This window comes from Theobroma cacao, chromosome 3, assembly GCF_053813885.1.
Source record: "Theobroma cacao isolate CCN51 chromosome 3, ASM5381388v1, whole genome shotgun sequence".
Taxonomy (NCBI): domain Eukaryota; kingdom Viridiplantae; phylum Streptophyta; class Magnoliopsida; order Malvales; family Malvaceae; genus Theobroma; species Theobroma cacao.
In genome coordinates this window covers 42012040-42027757 of record NC_142641.1, presented here as the reverse complement: position 1 = coordinate 42027757, position 15718 = coordinate 42012040, and the positions used below count along the sequence as shown (strand labels likewise).

Genomic DNA, 15718 nt, shown 5'->3' with positions numbered 1-15718 from the left:
GCAGGAAAAAAAATTAAAGGAAGTTAATGAGCATTATTGAATCATGGAATCAGGGGGCGAAGAATTAGTCTGTGGTTATATTACTAATGACTTTGTCAATTTACCTGGTCTATGTTTACAACATAATTAAGTACTAGTTAATAACATTATAAGTATGTGACATCACTTGGCAAGAGTGGTAATAAGAAGGATGGCACAACATTAGATAATTAAATTTGTGATTTAGAGTATTTCAAAAAAGAAGAAGAAGTAATCATGTGTGCAAGTTGTCAATTAAATATGTGAAAGCATGTATATAAAAAATAAATAAATAAAAGTTGTCAATTAAGAATAATTCAGTAAAAAGAAAAAGATAAACTCCAACTAAACCCATTATAATTTTAATTTTTTTCACATGACGTCAAGTGATTTTTTTTTTTTACCAATTAGCATTTTGGAAATAATCTCTATTTCCGTAAGAAGTGAAGCTATTAATTTGTCAAGTAAAATTAATAAAATACTTTTAATTCAAAATTAACTTATTTGTTCTCATTTAAAAAAATTATAATTTTATTGAGAAAAATTAACAACTTAACCCTTTATAAGAACACAATTCATTCATAAGATGTTAATTAAAAAAAAAAAAGTATCAGTTGAAATCACAAGATTGTAAATGAAATTTACCTTAAAAAAGAAATATACAGAATAGGTATTATCAGTTTTTAGTATAAAAAATATGCATCAGTTGCATTATGGAAACTACTTGGAAGAATGATGAAGTCAGTAAGAAAAAAAAAGAAAAAAAGAAGAGGTTTGACGATATAAGTTGGTATTGAAAAATTGGTTTCGTTTCCAAGGAGTTTCTTTGACTAGTAAACAGGCAGTTTTGACAAGTTCTATTCACGAAACCTTCCAGGTACTAAATGTAGTTGCCAATTGACCCATCCTGCTGAGCTCGTCTTGCCCACGACCTAGCGGTTGATTTGTCGATGGAAATTGTCAGGACGGTGAAGATGATATGTCACTCTCCCAAATTCATTTCGGGTATTTTATTTCAACGGAAGACAAATGGAGTGCAATGTGATACTTTGCTGTTAAGAGCCTTGATTTATATCTTAGTCCAAAAAGAAGAAGGAAAAATCACCTAAAAAGGACAATTTATATGATCAGTATCAAAATTCAAAGTAGGAGCATGCCTGTCAGAAGACCTAGAGTAATCCTGAATTTGTATTCAGAGACTGCTGGTGTTAACATCACTCGAGCATTCTTTAAAGTGTCATGAGATACGCAACATACACGCGGTTTAGAACGTTTCCAAGCACCGACTTTGTCTTTGTTTAACTTTCAGGCATTTTTCCTTTGAAATGGCGATATGTTTGTTTACTTTAGAAAACTTGATTGGCTTAATATTAGGACGGTAAGACAAGAAATAAACTCCAACTCAAATCATCCCTTAGAAACTCAATTTGAATGGATTAGAAGAAGGTATCGGACAAATGGCTAAAACCCAAGAATTAAGATCCAATCTGAACATAAATCCAAACAAACTTGGTATCCGATATGATTTAAACACAATATCATAGTGTCATGGATGATAGTGACTCAAATAACATGATTCAATTCATTTGAAACTCGACTCAACTGGAATCAACAAAAGAGTTTCACATCATACTTAGATTAATGTCCTAGATTCAATAGAAAATTGTACTTGAAATTAGCACAAGCGGGAATTGAGATAGATCATGCAGTCCTAGAAAAGAGATTGGAAGCAAAACAGTAACAGGTAAGGGGGGCAGAGACTGTTTAATTTGTCTTGGATAGTTGCATGTTGCAGGCTGTAGATAAAATGTAAGAGATTAATTCCCTCTAGTTACTATGTACTTCACCGATGGATACAGTTTCATAATTCCCATTTTTTTTCTTGGTTTGAAGATGGGTATTTCTTTTTTAATGACCAAGGAACTTAAATAATTGATTTGACATACACACCTGAAGGTTTATATATATATGTATATATATATATATATATATATATATATTAAATATAGAGTGTGATATACCTTAATTGACACAAAAAATAAAAAATGGAATGAGTATTAATTGCTGGCTGGTTAAGGACTAATAGGGGTTTGATGGCTTAGAAGAGTGATATTTGACCAAAGAAAATAATAATAATAATTTTACCAAGAAAGAGAACGATTACATGCTGCCTGAGAATTGAGCGATACGGGCTTTGGGAGACAGGCGATTTGTAGCTATAAATAGGAGGTAAGAGATGGCCAGATAAAACATAGAGCGTCTGAGAAACATAAGTTCAAAGGACACCAAAAGCAAAGGGGGAGAGAGATTCCATAATGGATTTAGGCTTCTTGGCTTTGGTACTTGCTGTTCTGCTGGGAACATATGTTTTCCTGTTTGGTTTTCTTAAGAAAGTAAACGAGTGGCGCTATGTTAGCAGCCTGGGAGAGAAGAAACATTCTCTCCCTCCAGGTGATATGGGATGGCCTATGTTTGGCAACATGGGGTCTTTTCTCAGAGCTTTCAGGTCCAAGAACCCTGACACTTTCATCTACGACTTGGTTAAAAGGTCTTTCTCTGTCCCTTTCTGTCAACAAAATTGTTATTAGCTAGTGCTGTATATCCGCTTCTTTGCATTGAACAAGTGAAACAGAAAGCATGGGATTTGCATAGTGAAAAGCACTTTTTAGCAATTCATGTAAATAACACTCTCTTTATTGATAAAATTATCTTATGTTGAACACAATTTGACATCCTTTTTCATTGGAGATTACAGGTATGGCCGAACTGGTATCTACAAGACCTACTTGTTTGGAAGTCCAAGCATCATAGTTTCTATTCCGGAAACCTGTAGGAAAGTCTTGGCCGATGATGAACGATTTGGACTCGGTTATCCAGTATCCACAAAGCAATTAACGGGGAAAAAATCGTTTCACAGCATTCCAAATTCAGAACACAAGCGACTGCGCAGACTAACAACAGCTCCAATCAACGGCCATGAGGCACTGGCCATGTATATTGGATATATTGAGGATATTGTGATTAATTCTTTGGATGAATGGGCTAGCATGAAAGAGCCAATTGAGTTGTTGAAGGAGATGAGGAAGGTTGCTTTCAAGGTGATAACACACATCTTCGTTGGCTCCAGTGCTGAATCGATTCTGGGGACGGTGGAGAAGCACTATACTGACTTGAACTACGGGTTGAAATCTGCCGCCATTAATATTCCTGGGTTTGCTTTCTACAAGGCTCTCAAGGTAATGTTTCTCCAGAATAAAAAGAAGCTTCTGGATGCTTATCTGCACAAATCACATGCCCTCAAGCCATTAATTAAACGGTAAAATGGTCGAGATTTCCAATATAGATGAAGACAGAATAGAATGTCAACGACGGCTTTGTCAAACCCAAGTACCTAAACACACATTAAAAGTCCAGTACTTCTAAACTTTCTGAATTTATGAATCGTCTATGTAGAAATCTACATATATAGCAATTTGTCATTCCTTTAGAGGAGTGATGGCCATAGCAGTTATTTTCCTTCTCATATTTCTTTTATCAATTCATTTATTATGTCAATATATACCACAAAACATTGTTGTTAAAGAACATAACTTATTTCTAAATTGTTTATCCGAATTGACAAGTGAAAACTTAATTGTGAAAATTTGATGTATCAGGCAAGGAATACGCTGGTTAAGATCCTCCAAGGTGTCCTGGACGAGAGGAGATCCAAGAGTCAAGTTAATGACCCAAATGAAAAGAGAGGAATGGTTGATCTACTCATGGACATTGAAGATGAGCATGGCCAGAAGCTGCAGGATGAGGATATAATTGATTTACTGCTCATGTTCTTGTTAGCTGGTCATGAAAGCTCAGCCCATGCAGCTATGTGGGCAATCATTTATCTGCATGACCATCCAGAAATCTTGCAAAAGGCTAAGGTGGGATTCTAGCCTTGATTACCATTTTTGTTAATGGTCAAAACGCTGATTTTTCTTAAAGATCCATCTTGGATCCTAAGCCCACTTGTTTAACGGATTTTTTTTTCACTAAATTACCCATTTTCAGGAAGAGCAAGACCAAATCTTAAAGAAAAGACCAAGTACACAAAAGGGTTTGACTCTTAAGGATATTAGAGAAATGAATTATCTTCAAAAGGTAACGCGTGGTTCCCTTCTGACTTGTTTACTTCACAAGAAACGTGTACCTCAAATGTCAGGATTTACTATGAGTGACGAAAAGGAATTGTTTGATTTTAGGTGATTGATGAGACACTGAGAAGGACTAGTCTCTCCTTTGCCAATTTCCGACAGGCAAAAGTTGATGTTAACATCAATGGTCAGTGATTCATTTCCCCTTAAATTCCCAAGACAATATATCTTCTTTCTTGTTGTCACTATCACTAAGTGAAAGGGATTTTCTCCAGGTTACCTGATACCAAAAGGTTGGAAGGTTCTGGTTTGGAACAGGGGTGTTCACATGGACCCTGAAGTTTACTCAAACCCAAGGGAATTCATACCTGCAAGATGGGAGGTAAGTTTAACTGTATAGTTAAAACTACCCCTTGGTATAGATATAAGTTCATGACCCACATTGGCAAATGGCATCTAAGAAGTTATTGCTTTACTTGCTTGCAGAACCATACACCCAAGGCAGGATCTTTCCTTCCCTTTGGTGCAGGAAGCAGGATTTGCCCTGGAGCTGATCTGGCCAAGCTTGAGATCTCCATTTTCCTTCATTATTTTCTCCTAAACTACAAGTGAGTTAGGGAACTATACTTGGTTACTAATCAAACCTTAGTTTCTATTGGCCCAAACGATTTATTTTCTTTGTTTAATTTGCAGACTTGAACAAATCAAACCTGGAGGCCCAATGGTGTATTTGCCTCTTCCAAGGCCCGTGGACAACTGCCTCGCAAAAGTCACGAAGGTCAAATGATCAACCATCATGCAAATGATCTTCTTGTTTATCTTGTTTGCCTCCAGCTCTGTTTCAAATATTATTGAGCCACAATAGTCTTTTGCTAGGAAAATATCAGGCATTATGTGATGTAATATTTTTCTTTTCTCCTTGTTCTTCTTCGATGTTGCATATGAATATTAATTGTAATCCCGATGTGAAATAAAGATTGCATTACAGAAAATTTTTCCTTGAAATAAAACCAATAATTGTCAGCTGATTGTTGATTCTTGATTTTCTATTTTTGAATTGTTCCACCACATTTTACTCAACAGTTCCATCTCTTAAGGGAAAAAAATAAAAAAGAAAGAGGAGTAGCTCATTGAGAACACGATATCCTTTGTCAGAGCTTTCAGATCCAAAGGCCCTGATTCCTTCATGAACAACTTAGTTAAAAGTTCTGCTTCTCTCGTCTCTAGTTACTAGATGTGCTTTTTTTTTTTTTTTTTTGAAAAAGCAAAGGATCATTCATTTCCAAACAAAGGAGAAAGAGCATTCCCCTTTACTTTACATCGAGGAAGCAGTCACCAAAACTATTGGTTCACATATCCCCGTTTGAGTGGTATATTTTTCAATAACTTTCAGACTTAACAAGATGAACTTGCTTGCAGGCAAAAACAGACGCAATACAAAACTCCCCCATCAGAAAAAACAAAAGCAAAACAAGAGTCCCTGCACCTGACTACAATCACAAGAAAACAAAAACTCACCCCTAGCAAGCACTTACAAATAAAACACATCCAGGTGCCATAAACAAAAAGTAAACCACATCCTATTTTCAAAAGTTAAAATTATGCTACCAACCTATCTGTACCCACCAATTCAATTTACAATAAGAAACGACCCACCTTTCAAAAGGCTCCATTCTAGTGGTGTGAATTCCAATTTACCATGAAAAGCTAAAACACTCTCAGAATACCAGTTTGTAGAAGAACTCCTTCTTTGGCTAAATCACCTGCTCTTTGATTAGCTTCCCTTAGCACATGCCTTATCTCCCAACCAGTCAGTTCTTTCTTCATACTCCCAATTTGCAGTACCCATTTTCTTTTTCTCCAAGGAGCCGTATTTGCATTATTTATCCACTTCACCACATTGGCTGAATCACTTTCAATGAGTAACCGATGATTATCTTTCCACTGTGATGCCATGAAAATAAGGAAAGCCTCCCTTACCGCTAAAATTTCAGCTTCATTTGAATCAGTTGTATCGATATGCTTAGAGAAAAGAATTTTTACCTCCCCATTTGAATCTCTCAAATACCTCCAATTCCAGTTAAGCCTAGGCATCCTCTCGTCGCCCCGTTGATTTTGAATTTTAGCTGTCCATTCTGAGGCTTTTCCCAATAAATTCCCCTTCTTGTCTTTTGTTAAGCTGTTGCCCTTGCATTGGTGGCTGTTTATACACTTCCAGAACAAACTTGTACTCCCCTGGCCACTTCGCGTTTGTCCATTCAACAACTCTAATTCTAACAAGTTCCAGGCATCTCCTTACATCCCACTCTTTTCCTCCGAAGACCGCTTCATTTTTGTCTTTCCAAATAGACCATACCAAAGAAAAAAAACCCTTTTGCCAAGTTCTTTTATCCAGATTTCCCAACTGACATCCATTCCAAGCTTCAAAAATTCTTTTAACATTCCCAAGAGAGACCCAAACAACATTCCAATTTCTACACCATCCCACCCAGACTTTCCATGTCTCTTTGCATTTAGCAAACAAGTGATCACACGACTCAATTTCCATATTGCACAGCACGCAAGCCAGATTATTGTTAACATGTACACCTCTTTTATTTAATTCCTCCTTCACTCCAATTTTACCATATAATAGTTGTCGCACAAAAATCTCCACTCTATATGGAGCCAAGTTTGCCCAAACATGTTTCCAAATCCCATTATAATTATCAGCAGTAACTAGATTGGACTTACAAAAAGATTTAGTGGAGTATTTGCCACTTACTTCTTGTTTCCAAATGAGTGCATCTTTAAGTTCTTTGTTGAGCTGAAATTCACAAAGCAGTTCTTGGAGTTGCTCCCATTGAGCAATTTCCCAATTAGAAAGTTGTCTCTTAAGTTTCACTTGCCACATCGATTTCTCGCCTTCCCATTTTTCGAATTCAGCAATCTTTCCTTTCTTATTTTTCACCAAAGCAAATATCCTTAGAAAAGATTAGGCCAAGGTGATTTCATCAATTCATTCGTCTTGCCAAAATCGCAAATTTTCACTATTGCCAATAGCGAACCCCATGTTAGATTGAACTTGTAAGAAACATTTATTAGTTGAGGAAAGGAGGCTAATGATTTTTTTTTTTTGAAGTTTTGGCACTCTCCTATTTTCACTCAACTCTGGCACGAGATTGGTAGGGTCACTTCTTGCTTTTTCAACCAATACCTTTCTTTATAAATTGTCTCTTTCTTTCTCGTAACGTCAAATCCACTTGTTAAATAAGGCTCTATTCTTCACTTTCAAATCAATCACCCTTATCCCTCTACACACTTTACGATTATAGACTTTTTTCCAACTCACGTAATGAATTTTCTTTTTATCATCTGTATCCCCCCATAGGAAACTCCTTTGCATTTTTTCTAACTCGTTTTTCACTTTAACCGAAATCGGAAACAAAGACATGAAAAAAATAAACAAACTTAACAACACCGATCTTTAAACAATAACTCTCCCTCCCGAATAAAGTGCCTTGACTTTCCATCTCGCCAATTTTGCACCCACCCTATCTAACGCGGATCTCCAATGTTTAAGGATTATGCAAGCCAATATTCTTATATAGCTTATTTTGGTTTTTTTGCTTATTGAGACTTTTATGTTTGATTGGTTAGAAATTTGATTGCAATTTGGGTCTAAAATCTATTAAGAATTTTCCATTTTGGGTGTTGTTATGGTAGTGAGCATAGCCCATTCTGAGACCTACTCAAACCCAGAAGAATTCTTTCCATCAAGGTGCGATGTACGTAGAAAAAACAAAAATAATTGGTTTTGATGGTAAATTTTCACAATTCTTCATTGATTAAAAACAGAAAGCAAATCCATAAAGCCATAACTGGGTATCTGAAATGTTTATCCCTGCTATCTTGCACTTGACATTCAATGCAGAATCACATACCAAAAGCAGGTTTGGAGCTGGAAGTAGGACCTGTACTGGAGCTGATCTAGTCAAACTTGAGATGTCTGTACAGGTAACTAAACTTTCCTCTGCTCTCAATTGCTCCATAAAAAAGAACATGGTGATTTGATTCAAACAACGAGAATGAATGTGGATAATTAATAAACACAAATACAGTGCGATGGCATTAGAGGAAGAATTTGGAAAGGTATTTGAAATTGTACAGACTTTAATTCTTAAAATCTTTCTTTCAAACTACCACAATATATTTTTTTATGGAAAAAGTTTTCAAAAAAGTTAAATTTTGCTTCTTTCTTCTTCTTTTTTTAATCTTTATCTCCCAAATTCAGTCCTGAAAGCTGCTTTCAAAGTTGAACCAAACAGGTATTAAATTACAGCGAAAACCGACTAAGGCGATGGCGCCAGGACCTAGGAAGGCAGAGAGGATTGAGAGAAAGGGGTTGGCTGCTTTAGGGTTTCCAGTGAAAACCGGTTTAAGGGTTTCCAGTGAAAACCGATTTACGGGTTTCCAGTGAAAACCGATTTACGGGTTTCCAGTGAAAATCGGTTTAAGGGTTTACAGCGAAAACCGGTTCTGGGGTTTTTTTTGACCGGTTTTAGGAAAAGAATTTTGGGAAACCAAAAGAGAAGGGATGAAAAACATGGCCAGCGACAAACCTAGCGCCACCAGAGACCGCAGCACAAGGAAACAAAAATGAAAGTGGAAGAGAAATAGAAGAAAAGAAACGGTGAAAGAAGAGAAAAAGAAAAGGATAAAAGGGAGGACGCAAGAAAGAATCGCGGGCAGCGAGAACAGTACTACCGTCGGCTGTGAGGAGTGAGGAATGAGATTGAGGCGGCCAAAGTGAGGGAAAGGGAAGGGGAGAAAATGACGGTTAGGGTTGGCGTCTAAGAAGGGAGAGTTTTTCTAGTTTAATTCACCGTTGAATAAATTTAATACAATATGTTCTTTCAAAGGTTCAAACGCTAGGATGTTTTTTCAAAGATAAGACACAACCTGTTAATACTCCTTTTTAAATATTTTAGGTAGAACATTTTCTCTCTCTTCCAAGATAAAAGCAAAGATGCATAGAAAGGAATGGGAATGTAAGCACCAAGAATGCAGAATTAGTGCTTCTTCACCTAGAGGAAATTCGTTGCCTTTTGCATAGTAATCAATCGCTCAAAGTTCTGTTCAGCTTCGTAAAATCTAGACATCTTGCGTAAGTGTGTTTAGGACCTATTTGCAAGATCTTGACATGTTCCGGTCGAAAACTGAAGTCAAAAGTTTTGGCTTTTGGGAATTAGATCGCTTTATTGCTGAATTTGGTGAAAGAGAAAAACGATTTAATATTCTATAATCGAGAATCAGATTGTAGGAGTCAAATTGCTCCATTGTTGAATTTGGGAAAAGGAAAAAGATTTAATATCCAAAAATCTGAAGCAGAAATAAAATTGGTCAAAGACTTCAAATGAAGTGAAAGAGAGAAATGCTTTACGGGAATCAGACCGTTCCATTGTTATATTTGGAGAAAGCCAAAAAAAATAATATCTAAAAATTTGGAAATCAAATTGCTTTGAGATTATTTTAAGTTTGACGAATCTTTTCATCCAAAAATGATGGAAGATATGTGTTTTGAGTAAGAAAATTTACCCAATTTTTTCTCTTTGAACCCAACATGACCCATTTTCCTTTTATTTAATAAAAAAGAATATATTTTTTTATTAAATAATACGAAATATATTAAAATTTTAAAAATGTAATTTGAACTACATCATCATCGCCGTTTTGTTAACCAATAGCTAAACTGGCTAAATCTATACATCTACATGTGCATACATTATATTGAAATTGTCCCCTGACTTGTGGAGGTGATGATGGGAGTGATGGAGAGGAGTCGCCAGTAGAAAACCTATTATTCACATAAGTTGATTCAAGTTCAAAACTCAAATTCAATTAAAAAAAAGTGTTTTTTATTTGTGAAACATAATGCTTTTTTTGTTTAATTTATTTTTATTATATTTTTAATTAAAGTAAAATATATTGGTTAATTTGTTAGGTATATAAATCAATAACTAAAAGATAAAGGAATAAAAGATAATTGTTTGAAATTTTCTGAATGATAGAAATTTCATGAAAATTTGTAATGATAATTTTTCAAAAAAAATCCTTAAATGATGAAGAATTTAAAATGTCACACCAAAGAGTTGGAAGAACTCAAAAAAGGTATTCTTATATAAAGGTTAATTTTTCAAACAATGCTAATGATAAAAATAGTACCAAAAAATTTATACCAAATATAAAAAATGTCTCTAAAATGAATGTTTACATGTGTGTAGATATTTTTATATATAATTAAAGTGATACGTGTGTAGCTAGCTGTTTGATTTTTCTTAAATAAGAATTAGTGTTTGATATCTCATCTCATATAGAATATGAATATGATTATTAAAATTTATATAAGAATTTAAGTCAATTATTATATAATAATTTGAATTTAAACATAAAAAATTATCAAATCATTTTAACAATTGAATTAAAATATCTCGTGGTGCGTTTCTGCTTGGGTTTAATCTCACATGTTATATGTAGTGCAGAAATATGTACTCCTGCCATTATCTTTTCTGGGTTTCTAAAAGGAGAGGAAAACATAAATGAATACAAGACCATCTTGTTCGTGATCTGCTTTGTTTTTTGAGACGATTCCACCTGTCGACTTTTACATGTAAAGGGTAAAATACCTTTATATTTTTAAATTTTGTTTATAATTTATGTAAGTTTCTTAGTATTTAAAATAAACAGTCAATTTTAATTGGATACATAAGTTTCTCTGTTAACTAATTGTTAGTGTTTTATTATTTTAATAATGTGACAGTATTTTTAAAATAATTTTACCATTATTTCGTCTCTAAACCAACCAATCTAGATTTCATTACTAAAATGCTCCAAATTTATTATTGATTTTTTATACTTCAACCCATAATTAACTTGTGAAGAGAAACTATTAACCCATGTTTGATTTTTGGTGAATGAATCAAAGTGAGGCTGAAAGGTCGGAAGGAAAAATGAAGGTTGCGTAGATTTTTTTTAATTTGTTTATAGGTTTATAAACTATAAACTCATATTTAATAAAATTCTCGAAAGAGTTATTGATACATTATTTGTGTTCATTCTTTTTATGAGATTGATATTTTAAATATTTCATATTTGTAAAACTTAGAAAGGTAAGTTATTTAGTAGTTAACGTAATAGTTATAAAAGTTTGCAGAAAGCTGGAAAGGAACAAGACGTTGAGCATCGGGCAGGGTGCAACATGGCACTTTACGAAAGAGAAATTGGGTTTGACGGGTAGAACCAGGTTTGCCTGCGCTCTGAGCTCGAGCTGGATTTAAATAATCATTAATAGCACTAATATTAATGAACGATATTGGCTAAGGTCACATATTTCAAAATCATAGGTAGTCAAAAACGTATGAAAGAATAGATTAGAATTCAAGAAAAATGGAGTTAGATTTCTTAAGGTTGATTGTAGCAGTAATTCTAGGAACAGCTGTTCTCCTATTGGATTCCTTAAGAAAGTGTTTAAAATACTATACAATTTTTTAAGTTTTCATGTACTTGAGACTTGAGGGAAATGATTAAAAGAATTTGGATAATTTTTAAAAAGTAATGTCATGCTTGTGAGGTATTGTTCATTTTGACCCGTTTGGCGTCACGGTTTTATCCCATAACAAAAACTTCACACATAAAATACCTCAAATGTTAAAAATAGTATGAAGTTTTATATGATCAGTATCACTTTAATATATAGTTGATGTGACATTCATAACTCCCTTATTCCCCACTAAGAGTTTTTTTTTTAATATGAGACTTTGTAGCTCAACCTGTTGAAAGTATTATCTGGACTATATAAAATTTACGTCTATAAGAAGACCGTGACATATAACATTTACTTAATTTCAATTATCAATACTAAGTATGTAAAGTGCATACAAACTTTTAATTCAATAGCAATTAATGATCTTATTGTGATCACAATTTCTAACATTTTTTTTTTAATTAAGCAATTCAGGTACGGTGAAACAGGTATATACAAGACCAGTTAATTTGTTCTGGAATCCAAGCATCATAGTTTGCAGTCCTGAGCTGTGTAGGAAGGTGTTGACAGATGATGAGCACTTTGCACCCGGTTACCCTATGCCAAGTCTAATTTTAGGAGGAAAACCACTTTGTTTCATTTCGAGTTCAGGACACAAGCGATTTCGCAGGCTAACATCAGGCCACATTAATGGCCATGACACACTATCTAAGTATATTGAGACTATTGAAGAAGTCGTATTCACCACATTGGAAGAATGGACGAGGACAGACCAGCCAATCGAGTTCTATCGTGGGATGAATTTGTTCAGTAAAATTGAAGAACCGGTACCTTAAATGTTTTCTGCTTTCTGTTTGACCTGAATGCAGGATCTTAAACCCATAGTAGGGAGTTTCCAACCCTTCGAAGAAGGAAGTATGAACTGCCCTGGAGCTGATCTAGCCAAACTTGAGATCTCCATTTTCCTTTATTATTTTCCTCTGAACTACAAGTGAGTTAGCTAACGGTTACAATTGAAAAGGTTAAAACATACGTTCTAGAATTTCCTCAGCAGATATTTTGCGTGTTTCCAAAAGGCAGGCTTGAGCAGTTTAATCCAGGAGGCCTAGTTAATTACTTACCTTCGCCAGAACTAGCAGACAAATGCCGTGCGAAAACCATTAAGCTCCGTTGATTATGCTAAGAATCCTAGTTGCTTTCCGATAACAGTAACTTCTACTTCAGTTCTTAATTGCAAAAGTTTCGCAGCTTCATGCTGTACAAAGGCCTTTCCTTTCCAGTTTCACCATCGTATATGAACGTTGTAAGCAATTATTGCAAAAACCCTCCATGGAATAATAAAAGAGAACTTCAATTAGATTTTCAATTTTATTTTACATAGTTAAATAACATTCCATATTTTTTTCTGCTAAATGGTGTGTTTTATTTAATACTCCAAAGTACGCAGGGAAAAAGAATCTGCTACCAAATCAAACTGTAAAAAACTATACATTTACAATGTAGTACTAAACTCTATGTACAGACAAAGAATTACAAATTAAAGAAGACAAAGATGGAGTTATACACAGTAAGGTCGGCAAAAGTAAAGAACATAGTAAAAAGAATCGCAAGGGTACGTTACAGAATAACATAAAAGTTTTCTGCTAGTAGAATCCATGTTTTTGCCATATCATCTGCTAGTAGAAAACTGCTGAAATATTGATGGAAAGAAGAGGAAGCAGATAGTAAATAGATGGAATTTGATTTGTGGTGGTCGATTGTGGCTCTTCTGCTATGTCAGCATGGTTGGGTAAGAAGCAAAAATTTCTGCCTCCAGGTGATATGGGCTGGCCTTTCAATTGGAAAAACATGTTGTCTTTCCTTAGGTCATTCTATCTTTTGTTCATTTTCTCTTTCTTTTCCCCATTGCAAACTCATGTATTTCATTAACATAAAAAAAAAAAATATTCCAGTTCTTTTATCTAAGTCAGACGAAAACGGCTTTGCATGAACAGCTTGAACAGCTTAATCCAAGGGGCGGAGTTAATTATCTGCCTCCAACACACACTACAGACAAATTGTCTTTGCTGAAATCATTAAGCGCCGCCCATGATTTCACACTTGGGATGAACCGACTCTTTTCCTCCTTGCTTTAGTATTGGCTGGATTTTAATACTTGTTCTGATTAAACTTCTCTTTTTATTGCAGTTCAGAGAAAGAATGCTGTACATGAATGTAATTTTCATTTTAATTATTACTCGGGAAATGCTAACTAATTAAGGTGATATTTACAAAAAGAATTTTTAATTAATATATAAGTGAAAAAAATATTTTTCAAAAAATGATATTTAATTTTTTTTTTTTGGAAAGATGAGTTTTTATTAATGATAAGTTAGAATGCCCTGGAGAATCTTAAACTTTGAGGGCATGCTTGGTTGAGGGAAATGGAATAGCCATTCTTTCTCTATTCTCATTCTTGAGATAAAACTACATTTGGTTCAATAGAATGGCTATTCCTCAAAATAACCATTCCAAGAGAAACCTGAGTAGCCATTACCAAGGCCTCCCTTGGTAATAGCTATTCCAAATTATTGGGAATATGAAAAAAAATTGATTAGACAAATATACCCTTTTACAATTTAAAAAATTACCTTACAAAAAATATTAAACTTATTTTTTTCTCTCTTCCTCACTCCTCTCTCTAAAGCACAAAAAACACAAAATTTTTTACTTCATTTTCAAAAAAAGGGAAATGAAAATATTTAAATATTATTTCACTATAATAAATATTATAAAGCATACTATTTAATATTATTATTTGAATATAATAAATGTAACAAAAATATTATTTAGTATTATTTAAATTTAATAAAGAATATATTTTATCTTTTAATATTAAATATTATTTAATTATAATAAAAGGTTTAATTATCTTCTAATACAAAATATTATTAAATTATAATAAAAATATGTATGTATTTTGGTGAAAATATTATTTAATTATAGTAAAAGTTATTTTGATTTTATTGCTCAGAATATTTTTATCTTTTAACAAAATAAATTCTTTAATTTTAATAAAGAGTATTTATTTCTCATCATAGTTTTTTTGTTTTTTAATTAAAAAATTTTTAAATTTTAATAAAGAGTATTTTTATCATTTATCCATTATTCCTCAACCAATCTTAAAATTATTCCTACCAACTAAATAATGAAATAAGTAATAATAGTAATTTTTATCTTATTCCATTCTCATAAACCAATCTACATAATAATTATTCTTCCTCTATTCTATTCCCTTGAAATGATTATTCTATTCTTATTCTATTCTTTTCAGTAAACCAAGCATGCCATCAAAGTTTAAGCTATCTTGAGAAGAGCCTATTCTGTACAATTACAAAAGGAACAGCTGCTCAATGAGCACTTGGCAGCATCCTCAACACGGATAATCTCAAAAACAAGCAGAGTTCTGGATACAACCCCTAAACAAAAGTCTAATACTAGTGAAACCCTATTAGAGTGATAAGATAAGTGAAGAGCTTATGTGGCCTAGTCCGAAAAACTTCCAATCAAACAAGTGAATCATTCCAGTCGAAACTCCGGCAAGTCTTTAAAGGTAGAGAAACAGGGATCACGCCTAGAAGCCTCCAAGAGCAATCATCCCTCTTACTTCGCCTGCAGCAATCAAGACGAAGAATTCCCTTGCAAACTTTTAACAAACTAATCTCAACGTGTATCTTTAAGCATCTACGCGGATTAGTCAAACTTTTAACAAATCTACTTATTTCTTACACATGTAAGATTATCATGAACGGAAACATGTAAATGATATCTTATTTTAATTGTAATTTTTGCAACTTCTTATTATAATTCAAGGAGATATTTTCATTGGAAGGTCAATATTTTACACTTAAGGGGCCTAATTATCTATTTCAGGATCCTTGTATCTCAAAAAATAATAAATAAAATAAAACCCAATCTGAGCAATCCAGACCCGCATCCAATTTTGAAAGAAGAGCTTCTGCTAATCGCAAGACCATACAGAGTTGAAAAACACATTCTAGCAGTTTCA

The 15718-nt window shown here is 33.7% G+C and overlaps 2 protein-coding genes across 2 annotated transcripts; one reads left to right on the top strand and one right to left on the bottom strand.

The window, feature by feature from the left end:
• Positions 1-2261: 2261 nt before the first annotated feature.
• LOC18606081 (7,8-epoxymelianol synthase CYP88A154-like) lies at positions 2262-5140 on the top strand. The gene is made up of 8 exons (XM_018117128.2): positions 2262-2566; positions 2774-3254; positions 3675-3938; positions 4066-4155; positions 4257-4335; positions 4424-4530; positions 4635-4756; positions 4842-5140. The coding sequence occupies exons 1-8, from the start codon at positions 2334-2336 to the stop codon at positions 4933-4935; spliced, it is 1470 nt and encodes a 489-aa protein (XP_017972617.2). The 5' UTR covers positions 2262-2333; the 3' UTR covers positions 4936-5140.
• A 1130-nt stretch (positions 5141-6270) lies between these two features.
• LOC148763838 (uncharacterized) lies at positions 6271-7041 on the bottom strand. Its single transcript, XM_088804633.1, has one exon. The coding sequence runs from the start codon at positions 7039-7041 to the stop codon at positions 6271-6273; it is 771 nt and encodes a 256-aa protein (XP_088660759.1).
• Between the last annotated feature and the right edge of the window lie 8677 nt (positions 7042-15718).